Source organism: Strongylocentrotus purpuratus, unplaced genomic scaffold (assembly GCF_000002235.5).
Source record: "Strongylocentrotus purpuratus isolate Spur 01 unplaced genomic scaffold, Spur_5.0 spur5_scaffold_8, whole genome shotgun sequence".
Taxonomy (NCBI): Eukaryota; Metazoa; Echinodermata; class Echinoidea; order Camarodonta; family Strongylocentrotidae; genus Strongylocentrotus; species Strongylocentrotus purpuratus.
This window is the reverse complement of record NW_022145614.1, coordinates 504,155-530,186: the sequence shown is the minus strand read 5'-3', so window position 1 is coordinate 530,186 and position 26,032 is coordinate 504,155. Positions and strand designations below refer to the sequence as shown.

General features: G+C 36.7%; 1 protein-coding gene across 1 annotated transcript in view; it reads left to right on the top strand.

Moving 5' to 3' along the window:
* Window positions 1-26,032, top strand: part of LOC586083 (NPC intracellular cholesterol transporter 1-like) — a 31,035-nt gene that overhangs the window by 1,766 nt on the left and 3,237 nt on the right. The window contains exons 3-26 of the mRNA XM_030975532.1: window positions 5,758-5,967; window positions 6,341-6,548; window positions 7,040-7,228; window positions 7,990-8,285; window positions 9,366-9,504; window positions 10,806-11,029; window positions 11,698-11,831; window positions 12,207-12,299; window positions 13,202-13,302; window positions 14,126-14,289; window positions 15,765-15,893; window positions 16,526-16,708; window positions 17,105-17,219; window positions 18,824-18,951; window positions 19,723-19,860; window positions 20,277-20,366; window positions 20,728-20,918; window positions 21,524-21,645; window positions 22,705-22,834; window positions 23,353-23,414; window positions 23,752-23,902; window positions 24,604-24,835; window positions 25,256-25,369; window positions 25,707-25,869. Coding sequence (XP_030831392.1) covers window positions 5,758-5,967; window positions 6,341-6,548; window positions 7,040-7,228; window positions 7,990-8,285; window positions 9,366-9,504; window positions 10,806-11,029; window positions 11,698-11,831; window positions 12,207-12,299; window positions 13,202-13,302; window positions 14,126-14,289; window positions 15,765-15,893; window positions 16,526-16,708; window positions 17,105-17,219; window positions 18,824-18,951; window positions 19,723-19,860; window positions 20,277-20,366; window positions 20,728-20,918; window positions 21,524-21,645; window positions 22,705-22,834; window positions 23,353-23,414; window positions 23,752-23,902; window positions 24,604-24,835; window positions 25,256-25,369; window positions 25,707-25,869 — 3,706 coding nt within the window. The remainder of the gene's footprint in view (window positions 1-5,757; window positions 5,968-6,340; window positions 6,549-7,039; window positions 7,229-7,989; window positions 8,286-9,365; window positions 9,505-10,805; window positions 11,030-11,697; window positions 11,832-12,206; window positions 12,300-13,201; window positions 13,303-14,125; window positions 14,290-15,764; window positions 15,894-16,525; window positions 16,709-17,104; window positions 17,220-18,823; window positions 18,952-19,722; window positions 19,861-20,276; window positions 20,367-20,727; window positions 20,919-21,523; window positions 21,646-22,704; window positions 22,835-23,352; window positions 23,415-23,751; window positions 23,903-24,603; window positions 24,836-25,255; window positions 25,370-25,706; window positions 25,870-26,032) is intronic.

The window sequence follows — 26,032 nt, the reverse complement described above, 5'->3', positions numbered from 1 at the left end:
CCATGGACCAGTGATGGCCTGGTGGTAGAGTCGCTGCCCGGCAAGCAGTAGATGCAGGTTCAAGTCCCACTGGTTCCAAGATTTTTTCTGACTTGTTTTTCAATACAGATCGATCAATCGATCTTATTTACTGGGTGTAAGCCACAAATATGTTTAAATGATTTAAATTAAATAAGATAAATAAAGTGGCCCCAAAGCATTTACAATATAAGCCCACAGCTCTTTTCCTTTTCTAAACAAGGTGTAAAAACTGCTTACTGCGATATCAGCAATATTTTAAGCACACTTACATTTTACAAGCATACATTTCTATACCTGACACTTACAAGGTTTTTAGAATGCCCTGATGTAACACTGACTTCAAGTATAACTATGATTTCTATTTATATAAACAAAAAACAAAATCAAAAATCGGTGCTTGGCCTAATATATGGTGAATCGTATATCCTTTCAACATAAAACATGCATTACAAAATTACCTAACTCATTCTCTTTATTTGTATGAGTGTTTATCCAAAAGAAGACAGCCAAGATTAAGATTGAAAGCTTTGGAGTTTGGAATAAAATAAAGTAGCCTCTATTAACATAAACAGATATTTTCAAACTTTTGTTAATGTGAATAGCATTGTAGTATTCCTATGAAATGATTAAAATGATTATAAGGCTATGAAAAACCTCCTCACTTTCATTGTAATAAAAAAAAAAACGCATTTATCACTCATCCATAAGTTCTAATGTAGTATGCCCCGCATCCAACCCATGCCAGCTAGGTTGTGAGCCGCCGGTTAAGCCCGCTGCTCAGTCATCCGTGGTAGCACAATAAATGATATCATGATACAGGGTATTAGTTACCCTTAATCATGAAATTTGATTCAAAGGCCACATCATCTATTAATTAAAAACTATCAATGTTATGTACACTTTTTGTTTATACGCACTGTAGAGCCCCATAATAAGGCAACCAAGTCGGGTTAACTTCAAGCTATCTATCTCATTCACCTCGAGGTTGCCAGAGCCCCTCAAACCAAAAGTCTAACCATGATATTAGATCAGCGTTAGATTTGTGTAAAAACACTAGACTTTACTGAAAGCATTCATAAATGGTTTGTTTACTGTAAAATAATTTGCTTTTAATACAAATATTGCGTCGTTTATTTATAGTTATGATCCGTTACACTAATGACTCAATCAACGGCTTATCTTATAGTCCCACCTGTTGGGTTTCCATCACTCACCATGCCAGGTGTCATCACACATCATTTAGTTTCTCAGAACAATGTATTCAGGTAAAATATCAACGAAAGTTTCATATCAATATTAAAAATGCAATATTGAATATTCAATGAAATGTGGTAAAAGACAATGTCGTCTTTTTGAAGTAATTAATTGAAATTAATTATACTTTAGAATTACCTATATTATAACATCCCATGGCTGAGCCGAGAATCGAGTTTCTCAGGGGGTGGGGGTGGGGGGGGGGAACGTGCCCCGGTGCCCCCGGATCCGCCAATTATATTGGTTTATTGCTATACAAGATGCATAGACCATGCAACTCAAGAGCTGAAAATTAAAACAATTATAAAAGATATGTCACTATCCAAACAAAAAACATGTTTAATTGATAATAGGCCCTTATAAAAATGGCAGCAGCTACCGGTGCCACTCTATAGTATTTGTATGATCCAGGGGAGGGGGGGGGGGGGGGGAGCCAGGGGGCCCGGCCACTGGGAAAACACGTGTAAAAACACGTTCATTTTTTTTTTATATAGATGCCCCCCCCCCTGGCGCTCAACGGGGGGGGGGGGGCGGGGGTGATTTTTCAAAATTTTTGAGGGCCAAAGAAAATTATTGCTCACTACCTCAGCCCCCCCCCAACTGAGCGAAATATTGGCCTGCACGATTTTCAAATTTCAGCACACTAAATTTTCAAATTTGGGCCCCCCCCCTAAGAAATCCTGGATCCGCGCCTGTTTGTATGACCAAGTTATCTATGTCGTTTAGATACAATGTTATGTTCCCTGTAACAACTGATGATAGCGAAATGAATTGCAATTAAATAAGATGGGCGTCCCCTTTTATTTAGCCGTTGATATATTTATTTCTACAGCCATGTAAACAATCTACAAGAAACGATTAAGATAAAGCACAGGGAACTAGACGAGATATTAAGATAACATAATACATAACATGAACCAAGTAGTGATACAGTTAATTATATCAGAACTATCTACTATATAACACGAGCTATTAATGATTAATGACGTCATCATACTCAATGAGATATGTTTCCCTCCTGGATAAGATGATGACTTCAACTGGTTACTTCGAGCGGTCGGAGAACTGCGTAAGAAAGATTATTTAAATTTTTCAGGTGAAACCCAAGAAAATATCGACAAATATTTATTCGGCTTACATTTCACATTTCCCACCTGGATGTTGAATTTATTATCATCGTTGAGGTATTTTTAAGGGATTGTCCCCTCCCATGCTATTATTTTCGTTTAAATAGTTAAATAATATTAATACTGTATTGCGAGAAAACTCTTCATGATTCTATCTCACTTTGTTTAAACAGACCTTAAACTAAACAAAGCAAAACACTTGCCGTAAAACGCATGAATCTATGTTATACCTTGCTTTCATGGTTTAGTCAGAGGGTAATTTGGGGCTTCACTCAAGGGGTCTTTCCGAATTGAAATTTGTTAAAGCTCGTTTATCTGTTATGATGTACATCATACTTCTTCCTTCAGACATGGTCAATGTGCAAAGCAATCATTGTTACCAATCTTGGGGGCGTTTGGCAAGCCTATCTATTCCGATTCATATTTTAGTCCGTTTTTGCGTTTTGTAATGTGCATTCATACCACTTTCCTTTGACAAAACATGTGTATTTGCTAAACGATGTGAACAGCCGATTTAGGGGTCTGTTCGGAAGCTCTCCCTTCATTTAATAAACCAGATCCCAAGGGTTTGATGACAAAATTGTTTAGGGACAGGGTTCAAGACTAATCTAATTAATACTTCATCTGCTCATAACTGGTTTAAGGTTAGATATAGGCCTTCAAAATTAACAAAGTAGCCATTATAGAATTTTATCTGTTGAATAATACCACTCTAGACCAATTATTATATACTTTATAGCTAATTGCCCTTTGTACTGCCGTAGTAAACATCGACGTTTTATAACAGCTCTGTCCGCCCGTGTTACGTAATCATTGAGATTGCATCTGCTTTTAGAACGAATCTCTGTCTCAGTGTTTGCGTTGATAACAGTGACTGATACAGAGGCGGGTGGGGGTAGAAGGAGCACAATCATCCCCTCTATATTTTGTTCATATCCCATAATTTAGGTACCTAAGGTTTAGCTCGCACCTCCCCCGTTTTCCAATCAACTCCCTGAACATGCGTATGGCGCTTCAATCGCTCTGTTAACAACATTCAGGATTCGCCCTTATTGAACTAATATATAGCACAGTCTAGCACAAGATACGTTTGACAGCTTTAGTAAATATACAAGATATTACTGGATGGTACTCAGTGGCGTGGTCACGTATGTGGGATAGGGATTCAAGGGCCCCTCAGTCGAATGGGGGGGGGGGGGGGGGGGGGGGAGGGGAGAAAGAAAGGGAGAATGGAAAATGCAATGTGAAAAGGAGGAGATAATATTAAAGAAATTTTGTATTACAATACTACTACTACTACTACTACTACTATTACTACTACTACTTCTACTTCTACTATTTATAATAATATTTTTGATATAATAATACATAATATATAATAGTAATACATGCAAGGGGTTTAACAGAATTTTAACTTCGTAATTTCGCAATTGTAGAACGATGACAAATTAAGGTATAATTATAGTCAAGAATAAACAGCACATACAATTATGATGGTTTAGTAATTGGTTGATTCGCCCTTTCCACACTCTGCGGTGGCATTCTCTCCCTTTTTCTTTAGTCCACCATCTGACCAAATATTTCCGATGCCCTTGCCCATGACGTCAGTGCCCATGACGTCAGTGCCCCCACCCACCCCTCTCAATAGTTTAGCCCTCGCTAAGCCACTGATACATACAATGATCGTTCATGTAGAATCATATTTAATCACTTGCGAAGACCTACTTTTAGTTTGCGTTTTAGCATAATGCTGATTCTTTCTTTCTTCCATTCATATAATAATGTGATATATATGATATAAATAATAATTTTGTTAAATAATAATAATAATAATAATAATATTTAATTTTTATATAGCGCTTCATAAAAATGTCTCTGAGCGCTTTACAAATATACTATTGTCTTGTTACATTCTTTTTTCATTTTGTATACTATCATTAAGCAAAAACGACACACTTACAATCAAAGAAATAGATCTGCTTTAAATGGAGAAAAGATTAAAAAGTATGAACGGCAACTTTCATTTTCTTTACTCTTATAGGATTCTATGTTATAGGGAACCACAAGAGATAGTATATTTGTAAAGCGCTTAGAAACATTTGTAATAAGCGCTATATAAAAATTAAATATTATTATTATTATTATTAGAACAATTATTGTGTTTTGATGTTTGATTAAAATTCGGTTACTTCACAACCTGGTATGTGTGCATTATTTGATTCATTCCTACGCCTGGTAGATGCATTAAAGGAAAAAAAAAACAAAAAAAAAAAACAACTAATTAGTATCGTAGGCCCCCGAAATCGAGAGATACATGTGGCGGCCGCGGAAGATCTGCGGTGCCCTCAGGGTAACACGAGGGCGTATCCCTATCTTTATAGGCCGTATGGGTTGCCGTGGGATTATAACCCGGAGTTATAACTTTGTTCATTTCTAGGTTCGATGCGTTTATGCTCAATTTTGAAGGCAGAATGAGCGATTTGAAACGCTCATCGTAATCGCAGTTCCACGGTGTACTGTTTATGCTCACTTCTCTGGCTCCTCCAGGCATGATTTTGGCTCTGCAGCTGAATTCGCAAACCTGCACTGCGCATGCTACATTGACCTCATTTAAACGCGTTTACAAATGATTGTGCGTTTATGCTTCCCCAGAATCGCCGATCAAAAACGCACCTTTTTGTGAGTTTGCGATCGGCGATTATGATCGCCGTTTTTCGGTGATTCTACAAAATGAGAAAGGACGCAACCGTGTTTTGAACTAAACGCGTAACAAATGCCTCATTCTGGTCAGAAATAGTTGAGCATAAACGTACCCAAAGACACACCATAGCCATGTCGTTGAGCGGTTTCACGGCGACCATACGTCGGGCGTACGGTGGCATTGCGGCTACCTTGTGTTTGCCTTGGTATTTGTTTACTGTACGGCCGCCGCAGGGACATCCTAAGGCGACCGCGCGTCGACACTTCAAAAACCTTATACGGCAGCTGCATATTTTGTGTATCCACAAATTCAAAAAACGCTGTGCGGCTACCCTAACATATGTGACTGCTACCGTGCGTGACCATGTGAATGCTGTGGCAGCCCTATAATGGCTGTAGATATTTTAGACCCCACGGCCACCGCGGCAAATGTGACCTAGGCATTAATGGTCTTTAGCCGAGCTAGTCCTTGTGGTTCCTGTTCCTCTAGATAATTATGATGGACCAGTAGACTCTACTTACTTTCTTCTTATATATCTTTCCCTTGATACACTGCTGCGTAAAAAAAAAAACATATTGAAATGTCTATCAACTTATTAAAAATTAACAAATGATTCGATTACTATCCGTATTTAACTATTGAATGTTTTCACAGGCGTATTTGCACGAGGAAGGGAGGTGTATGATGTTCAGCGAATGCGGGGGAAATCCTGATACAAATTTTAGATCAGATCTAAATTGCTTGGACAATGAAGTAGCCCGGCCTACTGGATCAGCAGCAGCCATTGGTCTTCTAAATGATTTTTGTCCAGCTTACAACCCTGATGAAGTCTGCTGTGATCTTCAACAACTTAGAACCATGCAGGTAACCAACATCTTCAAGTATTTACATGTATCATGTTCTAAATTTCTTAAATTGTTTAAATTCACTGTTTTACATGTAAAATTTGCATCTTCAAGTTTGATTCCTTTTTAAGTATTTAATTTCAGAAAGTTATCTTTTATGTTGGACTGAATATTCTTGGCTTTCACTTTTTTCCCATTATATATATATATATCGTGGCATGATGACATTGATGTAATAACAGTCTATACGTGTTCATTACTAATATTCTACTTTAGAAAAGGACTAACTCTTTTCCATCGCTGATGCCTTCCAATAAATTTCTTGATATCAAAGAAACTTATTCACATTAAACTTTATTTCATGGAATGTATCTCAATGCTTGTGTTTATAGCCTTTATTGACTGCACTGCGGCCTGCATTCGGTCGTTGTCCAGCCTGTCTAGAAAACGTTTTGACTATGATGTGTCAGATGGTTTGTAGTCCTCAGCAGAGTCTCTATTCCAATGCTACAGTCCTCCTGGTTAGCGATGATGGAGTCGGCGTCCGTCGCTTCGATGCCTTCGTCGCACAGGAGTTCGCTGACGTCGCCTATGATTCATGTAAGCCTCATCTCACCCGATTCGATATTAAATAAAGTCCAACCTGTCTTAGAGGGCTAGAGGCCACCTCTCTATAGTAGCCATTGCCATGGACGTTGTCTCTCTCGCCGGAAAGAAATATTTGTCTAGAAAGTCCACCTGAGCTTTGGCAACCTGCTCTGTTTTTTCTTTATTTGGTGACTCCGAGAGAAGCTTGCTTAAAATTAATGTATTAATTAGATCATGTAGATCGGTGGTCAGAATCAGGACACATATAAAGAAAATAATGAAAACTTTGAGAAAATCACAACTACTGAAGCCACCATGTTATTAAGGCTATCATGTGTGCACTATCATGTGCGGAATAGAAAATGAATCAAATAACCGGAATAAAAATAGACTTCAATGAAAACATGGTGAAGCTTTTAGAAACGTAGTATTAAGAGTTATACGTATGTTGCTATTATTATCATTATCATTAATTTGAGAGATTCCAATCGATATTCTTTCAGGTAAGGATGTTCAGTTCCCAGCTGCTAATACACCTGTGATGGATGTAATGTGTGGTGGGTATCTCGGTGACGATTGCTCCCCTCAAAGGTGGCTAGACTTCCTTGGTGATACAGCTAATGGATTCATTCCTTGGAATATTGACTTCACAGTTGTACCAACAGGAGAAACAGTCGAAGGCATGGACGAAAGTAAGTGGAAAATAAATTATTATCTCATGTATCTCTTTATTTTTTTTCAAAATTCTTTTCCATCCATATTTTTCTTCTTTTATTCGCCTTCTTCTTCTTTTTCTTCTCCTCCTCGTCCTTCTTATTTTCCGCCGCCTCCTCCTTCCTTTTCTCCTTCATCTCCGCCTTCTCCTCCTTTTAAACCGTATCAGCTCTTATTTTCAAAAATTTGTTTTGTAATTGATGAACTAATTTCTATTCTAAATTTTTCTTTTTTAAATTTATCGACAAGTAAAGGGTAAAAATCATCCATGCATTGCAGTACAGTCTTCGATTGATATAAGTACAATTTGAGAGGCGGCAGGAGTGCTATCGTACATTGTCTAACGACTCCGTTTCTATTTCCACTGGCTTGCTGTCTCTACACCTTTCTTTCCCTCTGTCTCTCTCTTTCTCTGCTTCTCTCCCTTTCATGTAGATATTGCATCGTTATAATCATCTTTAACTGTAATATTTGAAATCACCTGTGCATGAGAGGGATATCATTAAATCATTGTAACCCTTGGGTCCCTCCTCCTGGTATAACTGATTGGGTTATGCACCACAATAGGCCTGTAACATGATGATGTTCATTAAAAACAACAACATCAACAACAGCACAATACATAATAACAAAATAATAGATTCTTTCATAGTGTTATTTCCATTCTACGTGTAGACATGCTTTACGAAAGAAATTAATTTGTCACTTCTCTTGATTACGTTTAATCTATTTACGGTAGGCATGGAGCCCATGAACCCTACCTCGTTTTACTGTAACGCACCTGTTGGCAATCAAAGCAGCTGTAGTTGTCAAGACTGTGAACTCTCCTGCTCGGCCTTACCAACCATCGGACCAGTTGTACCACCTTACAAAATAGGTCTTATGGATGGATACTCCTTCATTATTCTCATGATCTATGTGGGACTCGCTTGTCTGTTCGTTGTCTCTCTCATCCTTTATAATTGCCTTGTCGTCAGCAACGATGATGAAGAGCTCCCTCTCAGGAAGAATGAAGTCAGGATAGAACCCGAAGATGTAAGTGATGACGTCATCCCTCATCATCTTAAAAGATTAAGCGATGAGAGGTACACAGTGATGGGGGGGGGGGGGGGGGGGGGGGGAGAGGTTAACGGGAAGCATTTCTCATCCCCCCTGAAAAACTTAATCTGTCATAACCTATTTACAAACTTTAGTACTCCTAAATTAGACTTCATCATTGTATGACGGGTATTTTTCTTCTTTTTCTTTCATATTCTTTTTTTTCTTTTCTTTTCTTTTATTCCTTTTCTATAACCCCATTTGTTTTGTCAAATAATTCTCTGTATTGAGCCTTTCCCGCCATTATTTGGGAAGGGAGGGAGGGGGGGGGGGGGGGTTGGCACCAGCATTCGTTCATAAACAATAGTGTTTCCATGAATGTTAGGTTTCCTGAGAGTAATTTCAATTTGTAAAGACGCCAACAATTTCTTTACAAGTTGTGTTTCCACATTACAATACTCGTATATTATAAACCAAATATGAAGATACATGCCTTAACTCCGTAGATTTTAGATTGATTATCTTCTAAAATCACCCTTCATGCTTGAGGGTGCATTTCGTTTAAACATTACATTAAAACTAATCTTGAGCTCTGGTATGGGGATCGTATATCGAGAGAAAATGGCTATAATTTATTTTGGGTTGTTTATCCTGCAGTAGTCAATTGTTTGAACCGGTAAAATAGAAACAAAATCACAAAAAATTGCTGGAAATCATCTTCAATAAAAACCACAACTCTTACTTGCACATAGTAATCTGTGTTATGCACATGGTGTCGGTCCTACTTACCTTATATTGATTTCCTTATCTTCCTATGCTCATTTCTTAGCCCCTATACATTTTCTACCAAAATCGTTTGGTACATGTTATTTATTTGTAATTTTGTACATTCAGTGTAAGTTTTGTTGGATTCTGTAAGAATTTATTTTCTATAATTACCAGAACTCAAGCTTATCTTTGAAAGAAAAATTTCAGTATGCCTATAAAAAGTAAGTTCCTTCTGTGGACAATTTATGGTTTATGGTTTATTCAAGATTTTACAAAAAGAGTGAAAGTTCTTTTCTTTTCTTGATAAAGGTGGGCAAATTGGATAACTTTAATAAAAAGATGGATGACGGTCTGAGGGATTTCTTTACATGGTGGGGAACAGGCATTGCTAGGTATCCCGTTTTGGTTCTTTTCATCATGGTCTGCGTCGTCGTAGCCCTCACATGCGGTAAGTAATGGTCACCATATTACCGCATATAATGTAAGCAATAATCACGATATTAACTCACATGCGGTAAGTAATGGTCACCATATTACCGCATATAATGTAAGCAATAATCACGATATTTACTCACATGCGGTAATTAGTAATAGTCGACAAATTACCGCATATGATGTAAGCAATAACCGCGATGTTAACTCACATGCGGTAAGTATATGGTCACGATATTACCGCATTTGATGTAAGCAATAATCACGATATTAACTCACATGCGGTAATTAGTAATAGTCGACAAATTACCGCATATGATGTAAGCAATAACCGCGATGTTAACTCACATGCGGTAAGAAATAGTCGACATATTACCGCATATGATGTAAGCAATAATCGCGATATTAACTCACCGTATGCGGTAAGCAATAGTCGACATATTACCGCATATGATGTAAGCAATAATCGCGATGTTAACTCACATGCGGTAAGTAATGATCACCATTACTACATACGATGTAAACAATTATCACGATATTAACTCCCATGCGGTAAGTAATGGTTGCGATATTACCGCATAATTATGATTTAAGCAATTATCATGATATTAACCCACATGCGGCAAGTAATGGTTGCGATATTACCGCATATGATGTAAGCAATTATCACAATATTAACTCACATGCGATAAGTAATGGTCACCATATTACCGCTTAATTATGATTTAAGCAATTATCACGATATTAACTCACATGCGGTATGTAATGGTTGCGATATTACCGCATATGATGTACATGTAAGCAATAATTGCGATGTTAACTCACATGCGGTAAGTAATGATCACGATATTACCGCATATGATGTAAGCAATAATCGCGATATTAACTCACATTCGGTAAGTAATGGTAACGATATTACCGCATATGATGTAAGCAATAATCGCGATATTAACTCACATGCTGTAAGTAATTGTAACGATAGTACCTTACATGCGGTTTTTATTCGAAACACTTTAGAGAGGAAAAAATAACAAAAACAGCCATGTTGATCCTTAGACGGTTTTATTTCGTCATTGATGCATATTTCTCCCGCATATTCAATCTTTACTTCCTAAAAGAGCCCCGTTAAGCTTTTAAAATCAATACTTTTAATACCTCCGTCACTTTCAAAATTATTGTCAATTCTGCTTTCACTCCCAAGTTTTATAGGCCGAGAAAAAATAGGAGTCGGCCTATTTTACATGTCACTACAAAGACTTTAACATTATTGCGCTGGCTACAGTAAACTTTTTTTCTCACTCTGTACGACTTTGTCAGGTATCTTACTGGTCGAGATCGTTACGGATCCCGTTGAGCTATGGTCTGGTCCACAAAGTCGTGCTCGTCTTGAGAAAGATTACTACGACGAAACATTCGTTCCTTTCTACCGTACCACATTGATTTACATCCGGGCTCCTGGCATGGATTATGTCGAATACGACACATACAACGAGGGAAACAAAACGTTCGGACCAGTTGTGAATTTAGAAGTACTAACCCAGGTATGTAACAAAGAACAGTCAAGAAAATGAAACTAAAGGACACGTAGGCGAGGAAAAAATAAGATTGAAAGATGACAAAATGAGGAGAAATGCCAAACGTGATAAATAAAGATATATATATATATATATATACATGTATATAGAATAAATAGTTTAATGTTGATAATGCACCTTCACGGCGATATACAAATAATAATTAAAACAAATGAAATAAAAAATGCCTGAGATAGTTTTCGTCTTTACTTTAAACGGTTTCAATGTTATGTCTTCATAGAAAAAAATTGAAACCGGTCATAGTGAAGAAGAGAAGTTTCTCAAGGATTATTATTTCATTTGTTTTGATTATAGAGAGAGAGAGAGAGAGAGAGAGAGAGAAGAGAGAGAGAGAGAGAGAGAGAGAGAGAGAGAGAGGGAGAGGGTGATATATACAAAGATAGAGAGAGAGAGAGAGAGAGAGAGAATGAAATGTTTCTCAACAGTGTATTCTGTCTATATTTGCGTTTGAAAGAGTGTGCATAAAAACATGAGAACCAGACCTGGGTAATTATGGACACTAGATCTTAAAATATTAAAAGAACTCTTTAATTAATGGGAGTAAAAATTCAAAATATTTAAAAACTTTTATGAAGCAAAGTTCCGACCTACTATCGGTGTATTGTTCCCGACAGGCTCTTGATCTTCAGAAGGCAGTAGAGAACATCACGGCTTATTACAAAGGTTCACCAGTACGGCTGAGTGATATCTGCAACAAGCCACTAGCTCCCGTCGTGAACCAATGCCTTATTCAAAGTGTGCTACAATGGTGAGAAATTAGTCATGTCAATTCTTGGTTGAACAATAAACAATTTAGGAAAGTATTCCGGAAAATATTTTGTACGTAATAAAATAGTTTATGATTTTTTTTCTTTCTCTCTTCCTCTCATTTTCATTCCCATTATCTTCCTATACACTTAGAAACGTGATATTAAGCCCTTTGTAAATGCTGGATAATTATTATTGTTATTATTATAACGTCCCTACGAGTTTTGACGAGCGATTATTGCCAGCGCACAGTGCATTTCCAGGACTAACTCTACCTACCAGGTACCTATTTTACTCATCTGGATAGAGTGTGGCAAAGATAGATTCATGTCTTGTCAAATGATAATTATTAAATGATTTGATGTTCTTCGCACAGGTATGGAAACAGTTATGAACAGCTGAACAAAGTAGCAGTTGATGGTGAGGGAAAGTCAGCCGATTATCGAGATCATTTCATCTATTGCATGAAGTAAGTCTCAATCATCCATCAAGAATTATATTCACACGTATTACATTCATCTAACAAAATAACCTTGAAAAAATAGTACAATGTAAGTTGCATGACTTAACTGCTGTTTTTAGGTTTACAATATAGTTATTTCATGAGTGGTCGAATTACCAAAATTAAATTTATGACCTTGCCTTTTCACCTAGGCCAATAAATATCGTCTTCAAAAAATTTACAGAAAATACATAGAATAATTAAAAAGTAACTGATTGAGAATCGTCTAGAGTAAACCAAAAAAACACATACATGTTTTTTTATCAAAGTTTTCACATTTTAAATTCAAAGTGATATACTGATACGCAATAAAGAACGCTCATCAACTGTGTTTCTAGAGATTCGATTTGCAGAGAGAGAGAGAGAGAGAGCAAGAACCATGCACGTTTCTAATTAAATTAATGGAGTATTTTTTTTTTTTTTTTTTTTTTTTTTGTGTGTGATGATATTGTAAATATGCATAGTGCATGGTGTGCACATGTGAATAGTGGCACCAAGATTAACAGTTTTCTTTTTAATGGACAATGGATTGATAAGTGAAAACAAATCTTGCCATAAAAGCTTTGTGCATGATCTTATATGGCAGAATGAAGCTTTTGCGATGGGGAAAATGTGGCCCCTCCACGATTCCGCTAATGTATGCGCAAATGTGTATAGTCATTTTGTAATAGAAGTCAAGTTGTTTTATCCGGCCAACCACGTTCAAACCCAGAAACTGTCATCTAGTCCATAATTTTCCGTTATTTGAGAAGTAGATCACAGATAAATTTTGGGCAAATTCAGTTCGATCTAACAGATAAACCGAAGGTGTATGATACGTGAACATTTAGACATTTTCTTTAACTTTGGATATATTTCGTTGCTTGCAGGAGTCCGCTTTCTTTGGAAGACAACACCCCTTTGCGTGATATGTGTGTTTCAGCTTTCGGTGGTCCAACCTATCCATATGTTGCTATCGGTGGTTATCCAGGTGAGTGTATAGGAATCAATTCTTGATCGCAACACTCCTTTGGAAAATTCCGCTGTTAGTCTTATGGGTTGTAACCTGTTTGGCATATCAAGATAACATCAACAATCTACAACAACATCAACAGCAGGAACAATAACAACATCATTGTCATCTTCATCATCAACAAAAACAACAGCAACAAATATACAAACAAATAGACAAACAAACAAACAAATAGACAAATTATCATGGCCCTGGGAAGCGGGGGTGAATTTTTCCAGGGGGGGGGGGGGGGGCACAGCACCCCCTGCAAATTTTGTTGGTATGATATATTTAATGTATATCATTACATGCTTCGTTTACAATTTTTTGTTGTTGAAATAATAAAAAAATAATTAAAACAAATAATAAAAAAATAAAAAATTGTGGTAATTGGTGACCCAAAATGAGAGACCTAACCCCCCCCCAATACCAATGGACCAAATTTTCAAATTTTGGGACACCAACAAAAAAAATGTTCTCTTACCCCCCCCCCCCCCCCCCCCCCCCTCCCCCTCTCGCTTATTCAGCGGCTGGCTGAGTCGTTGCGAAAATAATGTCGCAGTATATATATCTCAGCGGCCCCGGTGAAAAAATCGTTCCCAGGGCCCTGCAAATTATCGAATGAAGATCAGCAAGTTTTCACGAGGGGAAGAGGTCTCGAACTGGGATGGGGCACACACTTAGAAATTCCTTTGTACCCATTTTTTTTTTGTGGTACGTATATTATTTCGAGAATGGATGAGGACTGAGTGCCTTAATGATTACGATGTCGATGTTGTATTTTTCTCTTACGATTCGGTAGACGATGACTACAATGAGGCCGAACTGCTGGCCATCACTATCCTACTCGACAACAAGAAAGAGAATGAGACTGAGTATAACATGATCTTAGAATGGGAAGCTGAGTACCTGAGATTCATGGAGAGTTATGATAATCCAAACTTCATCATCGCATATGCAGCAGAGGTGAGCTCCAAATATTATCATTCCGATAGTTCTTGGTATTTTATACATCGCATTCATGCACGCAAAATCAAACTTCGATCTAGTCTGAAGCACTTCACATTCTGGTTTAAATGTCTCTCTGCGCTTTTAAAGAGATTTGGAAGTCACAAGCATGACATTTATTATTAATAATATATATAATATTGCATAGACTTAATCAGGACCATGATGGGTAACATCTTTGCTGATCATGTTTCTATCCTATCTAAACATGCTTCAATAGATAAATAGATCGGCTTTAGCTCCGGCATCCAATTTAATTAAAGGGAATATCTCAAACGTTACTATCTTGGATATCGCAGAAGTAAGCAGTAATATAATAATTTGATCATTAAGTAAGGATACACTATTAAAATTCATTTGGATAATAATTTTGTTTTAACGAATTTCAAGGGAGTGACTGGACGCAGTCTAAGAATTAAGTCTGAATATTAATATTTTCGAATAACTTTCTAAACGAAGTAAAGATGCAATACAAAATAAAATGTTTCAGGATACGATTTATCTAGTATACGAGGTGAAGCTTGTGAAATTATGATATGTTGAAAGTTATCCTTCATTGAATTCATATAATGCAATCAAATAATGCTGATGACTGTGTTTCAATTATGACATGTCTAGGAAGTATCAATTGCGGTTCAATCTCACGGCGTTATCTACATCTTCTGGCATGTCACAGAGATATCTTTGAGCTTCCTGACAATCACCTCCAGTCACGTTTTAATTTATCAATACCTTATCAGAAAATGAAGTTAACCTCTTTATCACGTAGGTCACAAGAGGCCATTCCGAATTCCACCTGATGATATTTTCATTCTCTCTCTGCATTACGCAACACCCTTCCCACTGTCCTTATAGCGTTGGATAAAATACTTGATATAAACATTAGTTCTTTTATGATAATAATTATATTAAATCTGGATTTTTATAACGCTTAATATGGAATACCGTCTCTATTAAAGCGCTTTACAGATAGTATTATTACCACGGTCATCGGTTCATTTACGCACACACTGTGCACCATTTACACTCCCTGTGGAGTATTCCTACCATAATGTTCACCGAGAGGGCATATGGCAATTTCTATCACAAAGACTTTCGCCATTTATTTCCTGGGTATGGAGTGGCACATGTCGATTAATGCTTTGCCAAAGGACTGTAGTGCCGTGTCAGTGATCGAACCCACAACCTTCACATTTCCAGTCAAGTGCTTAAACCACTCGACTCCAACACCTCTATGCCTCAAAACCTCTTTTCTCTTCTTTTCCTTTCATTTCTTTTCTTCTCTTGCCTCATTATTTAGTTCTCCGTTCTTTCCTTTATTCAGTTCGTTTTACATAATATATTGTTTTGACATTATTCCTCGTTTTCTACATTGTAAATTTATCAATCAATCAATCCATCAATCAATGATTTATACTCCTATGTTTTGACAGCGTTCTATCGAAGATGAGTTGATTCGTCAAAGTGAAGCTGATCTGGTGACGATCGCTGTCAGTTATCTTGTTATCTTTGCTTACATTGCCCTGGCTCTCGGAGAATTCACCAAGATGGATAGATTGCTGGTATGTATATAAACCTAAACATTACTATCCATTCTATGGTGTTCAGACCGGTCCAACATTATATAACACATCCATCATACCAAATCAAAGTCATACTTTTTATCTAAAAGTTAGCTTTAATAGGAGTTCATTAAATAATCACAGTATACTTTCTCGAGAAAGGCGGTTACATTTATGAACGATAAATTGATTCCAGCTTAATGCATATTTAAACATTTAGTAATACCTCAATGAGAAAACGTATTGACGAAACAGAACTATTGATCACGTTTCTTACTTCTTAACTAATGTACGAACACTGAGTCATATCCTCTTGTGTTCACCCAAAATAAACAGGTCAATGTATATATAACAACATTTCATTAGTTACACCAACTTTCCCTTGCTGCATATTCAATTTAACAAAAAGGCACATGTCGTTTTGCATTCCAATATATAGGGGGATTAGAACTGAATGAGATTTCTGCCTGCCAATAAAATCATTTTTGTTTTCTGTTTGAGATTGTAATGTTGATGTTCTTGTAAACATGTATTTTGATATCGCCGTTTTTATGAAAGTTTATAATAAAGAAGTGAAGTGAACTGATTATGAAAGCTAATGGATCTCTGCCTTGTTTGTGTTCTCTCTTAAGGTTGATTCGAAGATTACTCTAGGCCTTGGTGGTGTTTTCATCGTGCTTAGTTCAGTCTTTGCTTCTATTGGTATATATGGATACTTTGGTGTCGAGACAACCCTGATCGTCATGGAGGTCGTACCTTTCCTCATCCTGGCTATCGGCGCTGATAATATCTTCATCTACGTACTAGACTTCCAGGTAATCTTATGTTCTCTTTCATTCTTCTAATAGAACGTGAAGGTTTAGAAGATAGAACAGCGATGCAATGACATAGGATTAAAAGGCTTTGAATCAAAGAGTTATTTTCTTTCCAAACTTAATTTTTAAAGGTTTTTAGCAAAAGGTATAATTTTGTTAAGATATAAAATATTCTAAATGAGCGCTTATCTTTAACACCATCATGCAATTATAGTAGCCAATTTTAAAACATCAAAAGCGCCAAAACTAATGTCAATTTGAAATAGTCCGGATTAAGAAGTGTTTTGAATAAGAATACACAGTTTGTCTAACGACTGTGCTGTGAAATTTTTGAATACAGACGAAATGGGTACAAGAATTTTTCGTAATTTCCTTCTTCTCGTGATGTTTTTCTAGCGAGACCATAGGCAAGAAGGAGAGTCCCGTGAGGAACAGATCGGCAGAGTTCTGGGAAAGGTTGCTCCTAGCATGTTGCTATGTGGTCTCTCGGAGTCTATCTCCTTCTTCCTTGGTAAGTTGAGAGTACATACACATAATTTATCTTGTGAATTAACTTTCTTCTCCTTTACATAACGATGATAAAAAAGAAACAGATTAATGTGATGAAATACAGAAATACGATCGTACAGACTTTCAAGAAATCAACTCAAATCAACTCATTTTAATACCCTATTGTACATCTCATAGTAAATGTAATGTTGTGTTGTAAAGTAAAGTTGTGTTCAATTCATCTGGACCCAAACCAGCTCTCACAGATGACTTATCTGAAGCGCCAAATAAATAATTACCGATTATATATTAAAAAAACACTGTAAATATGTAACACTGATTTTATATGATAATTTGTCCTACCATGACGTCATCTTATCAAAAACTGGGATTTAATCCAAAAGGAGTCTCCATCTCAAAACAAAACAAAGCAATTGAAGAGGTGTATTTCCTAAGCCTTCTCCCATCAAAGTGCTGACCGGACACGGAGCAATAGAAAATACGTTGGTTGGTAATCTCGGCTGGATTTGAACAAACAGAGCTTTCAATCATTTTTTTTAGTAATGTAATAAAATGTAATGCATAAAGGTCTTGTTAATTGCCATATGTATCAAATTATTTCATTCACCTGTTGCACATAATTATATTCTAATAGTCAGAATGTGTATTGCATGCATTAATTGTTGCTAGGTAAGACAAACATTATGGAAATATTACCTATATAACAGCATAGAATGTATGCAATTCGCATTCTGAATATTGAAATTAAAAAAAAATCGTAACAGGTGAATGGAAATAATTTGTAATGAGGCACTTAACAAAGTTTTGTGTATTAAATTTGATGATATTATGAAAATGGCATACAGGTTCCGTGTCAATAAGTACAAATAACTAAATAAACACAAACAAAACAATGGCATAATGGAAATCTTTCTCCAAGCTGCTGTTCTTTGTTGAGCACTATAGCTAATGATTCTGCTTGGGTATACAGGCGACGTGTAAGCCCCTACTAGAGTGTCTTTTACTTTCATAATGTTTCGTTAAAATGTGTATGTGTGTACGTGTGCGTGTGCGTGCGTGTGTGCGTGTGTGTGTGTGTGTGTGTTGGACGGGGGCTGTTTGTAGCGGTGTTTGTTTTTGTATTTATGGAATGCTCGTACCCAAACCGCGAGTGTCTAGTGACTCTAGTCTGTCTTTCATGTGACAACCTTAAATATAAGGTCGATGTACCACGATCGACCTGCATCAAATCCGTTATCAAATGTCAATACGGCCCACCTAATGATGATAGCCGTCACAAGTAAATACTCCTATCGAATGGAACCTATGACTACCTTGATAAGGGTATAACGATTAGATTATAAAATGAAATATGTTAATAATTATACCCGTCAGAAATGCATAATTGCTCTTTACATGATTTGAATTGTAATCTTAAATATGTATTTATTTTGCTTTCATCTAATAGTTACATAATTTAATACTTGTATTTTAATATCAACAACTTTATGTGTTTACTGTGAAGGAAACCATTGTTTGTAGTTTTGGAACTTTGCAATGACATCATATTTAAAAATAGATCTTTGTTAGAAAATAATCTGTATTTTCTTTTCTTTTGGATATCAGGTGCTTTGACTGAGATGCCTGCTGTTCGTATCTTTGCTCTCTATTCTGGTATGTCTGTACTGATTAACTTCATTCTTCAGATCACAGCCTTTGTCGCTCTCCTTTCACTCGATGTGCGAAGACAAGAGGTTAGTAATCAGCGTCATTTACAAAGGGGCACATACTCCCCCAATCAAATGACCCCCCCCCAAAAAAAAAAAAGAGTAAAAGAGAAAGAATAAAAGAAAGGAAGAATGCGAAGGCAACGTGAAGTGTGGATGATACGACCTTCTCCATTTACTGCGTAGCCTTGTTCTCTGCAATGTCACCCACCCTTCACGCCCAGTGCCCCTCCCCCAATGAAACACGTACCCTTTTATGAGCCTGGACCAACGCTACGCCACTATCTTCTTATTCAAATAATATGAGAAAAAAACCTAAAATCTAGTGAAATATTAAGGATTTGACTTTCTAATTGTATTTGTATTTACTAGAAAAACTTAAAAACATCAAACATCGCGTCGTATATGTTGCAAACTCAGTCTTCTTATTTTTGTTTTATCGACTTGTGTCATCTTGACTCATGTTTCTACTCTCTTTATTTTGTATCGAGCGAAGCACGATTCTAATGTATGCAGCTATATCTTATCGTACCATGCTTGAAATAATGGAAAGGATGGTTTTAACAAATAATTAAAAATGATTTTTCATGCTTTTTTCTATTCATTGTACATCTTCACCCATCGAGTCGGTATGGCAGGGTCGTTTTATATAGGACTTGAAATGATAAAAGTAAATAGGGACTACCAAAAAATATGTTAACTATACAATCAGAATAAGATTGAATAAAACCCCAATTATTAGCAATATCTGCTGCAATGAAATAGCATTTAATTCAAGTTTATGTTTCATATTTTCAGAGTGGGCGTTTCGACATTGTTTGCTGTATACCACCTAAACACAAAGACCCTGTCCCTAAGAAGATGGGATTACTTCAGATAGTGATGAAGAAATACTTCGCTCCATTCGTCATGAAGAAATGGGTCCGCCCAGCTGTGGTAAGTCAAAACATTTTAAAATACATGTAGCACAACAAATCGTTAATCTGTCGTTAGCCTGGGTCTTGGCATGACAATGATTACATCGTGTTTTTCATGAATGTAGCTGGTAAAGCTGCTAGATTTCTTAACAAACTATCTTGAAGGTATGAACCTTAACAATTATTATGTACCTTTAAAATGGTTCTCAAAACTGTTGATAATGACAGTGTCCATTACGCCGTTAATGCCGTCCAATTGGCGTGTACATTAAAAGCAGTTAACTTGACTAGATCAAATTCTAACTGTCAGAGAAATTTTGTTTTTATTTCACACATTGCGTTATCTTTAAGTGTGTGCATTTAATCGCTTTATTACTGTCAGATGCACTTATCTGGAAGTTAGAAGAATATATTTCTCCATCTTCTTCTCCACAGATCCTCATCTTCACTGGAGTCACATGTGCCTGTATCGCTCTTACCCTCAAACTGCCTGTTGGCTTAGATCAATTTATTACTATGCCCAAGGTATGTTAATATTTCAGTAAATTATTCAGTGCGTAGCTGGTCCCCTGCTATTGTTTACCCCTCATTCTCATATTTGTTTAATTTAATTGCTCTGTATGGTTTTCTATTGATGATGCTCTCTTGTTTATATATTTTATGGATGTTGTTTTTGTTTTTATTGAGGGTAGAAATAAAAAGACTGAACTGAACTTTAAAAATATATATTTAATCAGTATTACATGTAAATGAGTATAACGTGGAAGACAATAGTGAGTAGCTATGTAAACATCAGTTTTGAGAGCAATTCGATAATGAATCGAAAATTCCGACGATGTTGAAAGTAGAGTTCATAACGAATGAAGTGATGTTCCTTTTCTCGCAGGACTCGTACGTACTTGACTACTTGATGACAATGGGAGAGTACATGAAAGTAGGACCACCAGTCTATTTCGTCGCCACCAGTGGCTTCAATTACTCGAATATGCAAGGTCAAAATAAGATTTGTGGAGGAGCGGGATGTAACGCAGATTCTCTCACTCAGCAGATCTACTATGCTAGTCTTATCAAAGAAAAGTAAGCAAACATAAAACTTAATGAATATACTACTTCAGTGCAATTTTTTTTTCTTCTTCTTCTTCTTCTTTTATTTTTCCTCTTCTACTTCTTGTACTTCTTCTTTTTCTTATTCTTCATCTACTTCTTGTTCTTTATCATCTTCTTCTTTCCCTTTTTGCGGGTGTTATTCTGACTACAATACTAGGGTATTTAAGTTTTATATGTATCATGTATGACGTTTGAAGTTCTTTTACATTTCATAATACTTTATCATATATTCAAACTAACTTAACATGTGTGATCATAGGACGTCTAGACTAAAATAATATCGAAATTAATAACCATTTATTTAATTAAGCGCCTTTCCATATACAAGTCAGCACTCGAAGGCGCTTTAAAGTTTGTTTTCTCGGTCACTGGATAACTTAGTTCAGATTTTATATTTTAGAGAAGACAATGTAGAGGGGCGTAGTAAGAACAACTTGAGTTGAAGCCTGTATAACACACAAACCCATTTCATTTAAATCAAGATTCGAACTACCACAAGTTGTTAATATTATGTAGATATCATTAACTTTATCTGGGAGAAACTAATATTTGCTTGGTGACTGATTCTACTATAGGACTTACATTGCTCAGCCTACATCGTCATGGATGGACGACTATTTTGATTGGTTGAAGCCTCAGGTCAGTGGATCATGTTGTCGAGTATCCATCCCAGACGAAGAGTTCTGTCCATCACAAGGTTCGTCTACATAACAGCTAACTCAACTATTTAAATGATAGGACCTAATGAGTTTTCAGTTTTGGATACCTACGTTTCTAAGCTCTTCACACGGACAGCAGTTACACGAACGCAAAAAGTGACCCTTTTGGTCTAAAGTTCCTGTGCGCTTCTATAAAGAGCTTTGGAAATGATCACCCGAATTCAGCTTGAACAATCTCTATAATGATGCAGGTACTCACTGCACCTAAGGCCATGTAAAAAATATACATGTTTAGCGTCCCCGCCCGCTTCCTTTTTTGGGGCCGCCTCCTATTTTTTTTTTTTTTTTAAGTTGTTTTGAATTTTTTTTTTTTTTTTAAGGAAAAAAAAACATGAAAAACACTGCTAAAATGGATCTATTTCTGATTTACAAAAAAAAAAAAAAAAAAGGTCGGCGGCCATCTTGAAAAATAGCCCGACTGACAGGGAAAATGTACCGAGCGGCCATTTTGAGCGGCCATTTTGAAAGAAAAAAAAAAGAAAAAAGGGCCCCCTCCTTCCTATTTTTCCAAAAAACAGGACGCTAAATATGTTTTTTTAAAATATTTGGCCAAAGTAGAGTTCGAGTGGTATAGATTGAATATTCATGCATTGTCTATGGATTACTACCGTGATAACTTAGGCCCCATTCACAGTCAAGCTCGTAGACTATAAAGTGACCACATGAACTCATTATAAATAATATCGAGATATTTTGAAGAGATAACTTATTGTATGATCACTACAAAGGGATATATGAATTCCATAATCTTGACCACTTTCAGAAGTCCCTTCCTCTCCTGAGTCCGAAGAGGTTAATACGCCTTATCACAGTAAAGCTAGTAGCATGGGGTTCTTACTTGGACCATTATAAACGTCGACATGATAGTATATGCCAGACCGCGGCACCACTACCTGAAAGCAAGTTGGAGCCAAGTAATCGCTTATACGCAAGCATATCACTTCATCCGAGTTTCCGAGTATCCGATGTATTCATTCAAGCACTAAAATACTTTTGATTTTGCTCATAAGTTTCGATGTCTCTTGATACCATTGCAGATAGCCCGTACACTTTATGCAGACCATGTATCCCACAATCGGAGAGAAATGATCGACGTGATCCAGTAACTTTCGAGGAGTTTTTACCAGATTTCTTAACTGATGTACCAAACGCAGTTTGCAACAAGGGGTAAGAAAAGTATTGCTGTTGTTAATAAATGAGTATTTGATGTAATATTATTTATTCTTTATCGGCTTTAAGACAATTGTCATTATAATCATGATAATTGTTACATATTCTTCTTAGATTTCTCCGTATTATTTTAGAAGTATCAGTAATAGAAAAGTAGTAGAGAAGTAGTAGTACGTAGTAGTAGTAGTTGTAGTAGAAGTAGTAGTAGTAGTAGTAGTAGTAAAAGTAGTAGTATAATTAGTAATAGGAGTAGTATAAGTAGTAATAGGCGGAGTATTAGTAGTAGAAGTAGTAGTAGTATATAGTAGTGGTAGTAGTAATGTTGGTTGTGGTGGTGGTGGTGGTGGTGATGGTAGCATCATTAGCAATTGAATGCACTATCACAGCAATACTTATGATGGGGGTTATTATAAAGATAATGATAGTGATAATGATCATATAATAAACTGAACATGGAGACATGGTCCAAAGGTTACATCATACCTAAATTCTTCTATCAATATCCTTCATTTTAGTGGAAGCGCCGCCTACGGTAATGCTGTACAGTTTCTAGGCTCAAGTGAGACGGTGATTGAAGGTCAGTACACATTCGGACCAGCTCTTTTACAGTTCATACCAACATTATGCTTTATAACCTAGATACTCGTGTTTATTATGTTTCCCTTTATCTTCATTCATTCATTCTCCATTATAAAGAAAAGCAATAAATATTGTTAAACTGTAGAGAAAGTCGGAGTGAAAACACACTGGTCTCAGACCCGTCTATATACAGAAAATGCTCGGCAGACTTTAATAGCCAGTCCAGTTCGAGACAATGCACAGATCGGTTGGCTGAACGCATTGGCCTATCATATCTGAATATCAACTTTTGAAATGCCTCAAATTTTTCTTCGGGCATATTTCATTTTCCACAGCCTCTTACTTCATGACGTATCACACTCCGTTAGTGACGTCACCAGATTTTATCGGAGCGCTTGAAGAGGCGTACATTCTAGCCGACAGCATTGAGGAGTCTATGAGGGAAGACTACGAAGTGCCCGAAGATTTCAAAGTATTCCCTTACAGGTAAGGGCAGTCACCGTCTTTGGTAGTTACCGACTATAATCTTAAAGACCGTCAATACTGGGCCAGACGGGATTAGACCACACAGCGAGGTCACTGACAGGTGGCTATCTCATTAACTCAGCTCTCAACTAACATAAGAAAAAGAGGATCATGGGGGACCAACAGGCACCGATTGGGGAAGTTTTCTATATAGAGGGAGCAAGTAGCTACAAGTAGGACAGTGGGGCTTTAAGCATGGTTCTTAAAGCAATTCGTATTTAGGTAATTCCTCTTCAAGTCTTGATCCTTTCTACGGGGCACCATTGTACCATTCTCTTGCTAAATTTGTAAAATATAAAATAAAACTGAAATATTAACTTGCTCATTGCAATGAATTAAAACTGTCGACTGCAGCTATATCTCATGATATTTCTCTTGAGACTATTAGAATGTGTGCCTGATGACAATTTCATGAATGAACCTTCGATATGTTAACATCTTCGGAAGATAAATGTTAAATTTGATATTGCGATATTGAAATCGTATCTTATGCATAGTTACTTGTAATGATACATAGACATGATAGGAAAATGAAGGGCGTCGGCCTTCTTCCCTTATGAGAGTTTTGTCGAAGGAAAAATATTTCCATCAAAATGTCACCGAATCTTCATATCGCATGGGTATTTTTATAATTATTTTTTCATTATTTGTCCTCCATCTAGTATCTTCTACGTGTTCTATGAGCAGTACCTGACACTCGTTGATGAAGCCATTGTCCAGTTGCTCATCGCCCTGGTGCCTATCTTCGTAGTCAGTCTTCTCATGTTAGGATTTAGCGTCTCAGCTCCGCTCATCATCATCGGCTGCATCTCCATGATCGTCATCGATACCATGGGTGTCATGTACCTATGGAACATTGAGTTCAATGCCGTCTCCTTGGTCAATCTTATGATGGTAAGTAGTAGGAGATCTGTGTCGACCAATTCCGGTACGATCACGGATCACAAATAAGATGTAGAATACGCTGAAGGATCTGTACGACGACGACGACGGTGATGATGACGATGATAATGGTGATGATAAAGATGATAATGAAGTGGTGATGATAGTGATAAACAACACCGATGTGTTTATATTAGTATCTATATGCTGTCAACACAAACGAATATGTGGGTTATCACGTTCAAAGAAAACTTTGAGAAGAAAAACAACGTCAGATCTTTACAGCTTCTGTTCACCTGTTGTTTGACGTAGAAAAGTAGTTTTAAAAGATCGCGTTTTGGTGAGAACTGTTTACACGTTAGAAGTTGCTTGATATGAATATCGAGAAATGATTAAGTATGCTTGTTTTACATGTTTGCCTTTTCTTTCTAGGCCGTGGGTATGTCAGTGGAATTCGTTTCTCACATCACCAGATCATTCTCTATCTGCGTGAAGGAAGGTCGTCTAGAGAGGGCCGAATATGCACTCGCTACCATGGGAAGTTCGGTAAGTGAACGAAAGAAGCAGAAGGAAGAAAGAGAAAGAGAAGAAGAAGAAGTATTAGTAGAAGAAGACGAATATTAACGAGGCGGATGAAGAGGAAAAAAGAAGAAGAGGAAAGATAACACTTATGATAATGATGATGATGGTGATGACGATAATGATGATTACAATAATGATAATAATTATTATAATAATACTAATAATAACAATACTACTACTACTACTACTACTACTACTACTACTACTACTACTAATAATTATTATAATAATGACAATAATAATAATAAAAGTGATAATAATGAAATGATTAAAAACATTTTTTGCCCAATTATAAATGCAGGTTCTTAGCGGAGTAGCAATGACAAACTTGCCAGGAATTATAGTGCTAGCCTTCGCCAAGTCCCAGCTCTTTGTTGTCTTCTATTTCCGAATGTTTTTGACGATCACGCTGGTGGGTACCGTTCACGGTCTCATCTTCCTACCCGTGGTCCTCAGCTATATTGGTAAGCATTCATCCACACCCTCAAAACCCTTCTCATCTATGTTGTTCTGTATGTATAAGGTGCTCCATTTTATTGTATTTATTTTATAAATTCTATCAATTTCAGACCTTCGTCTTTCAAGATATAATACAGCTGTTACTCACGACCCCCTTCTATTTACTTC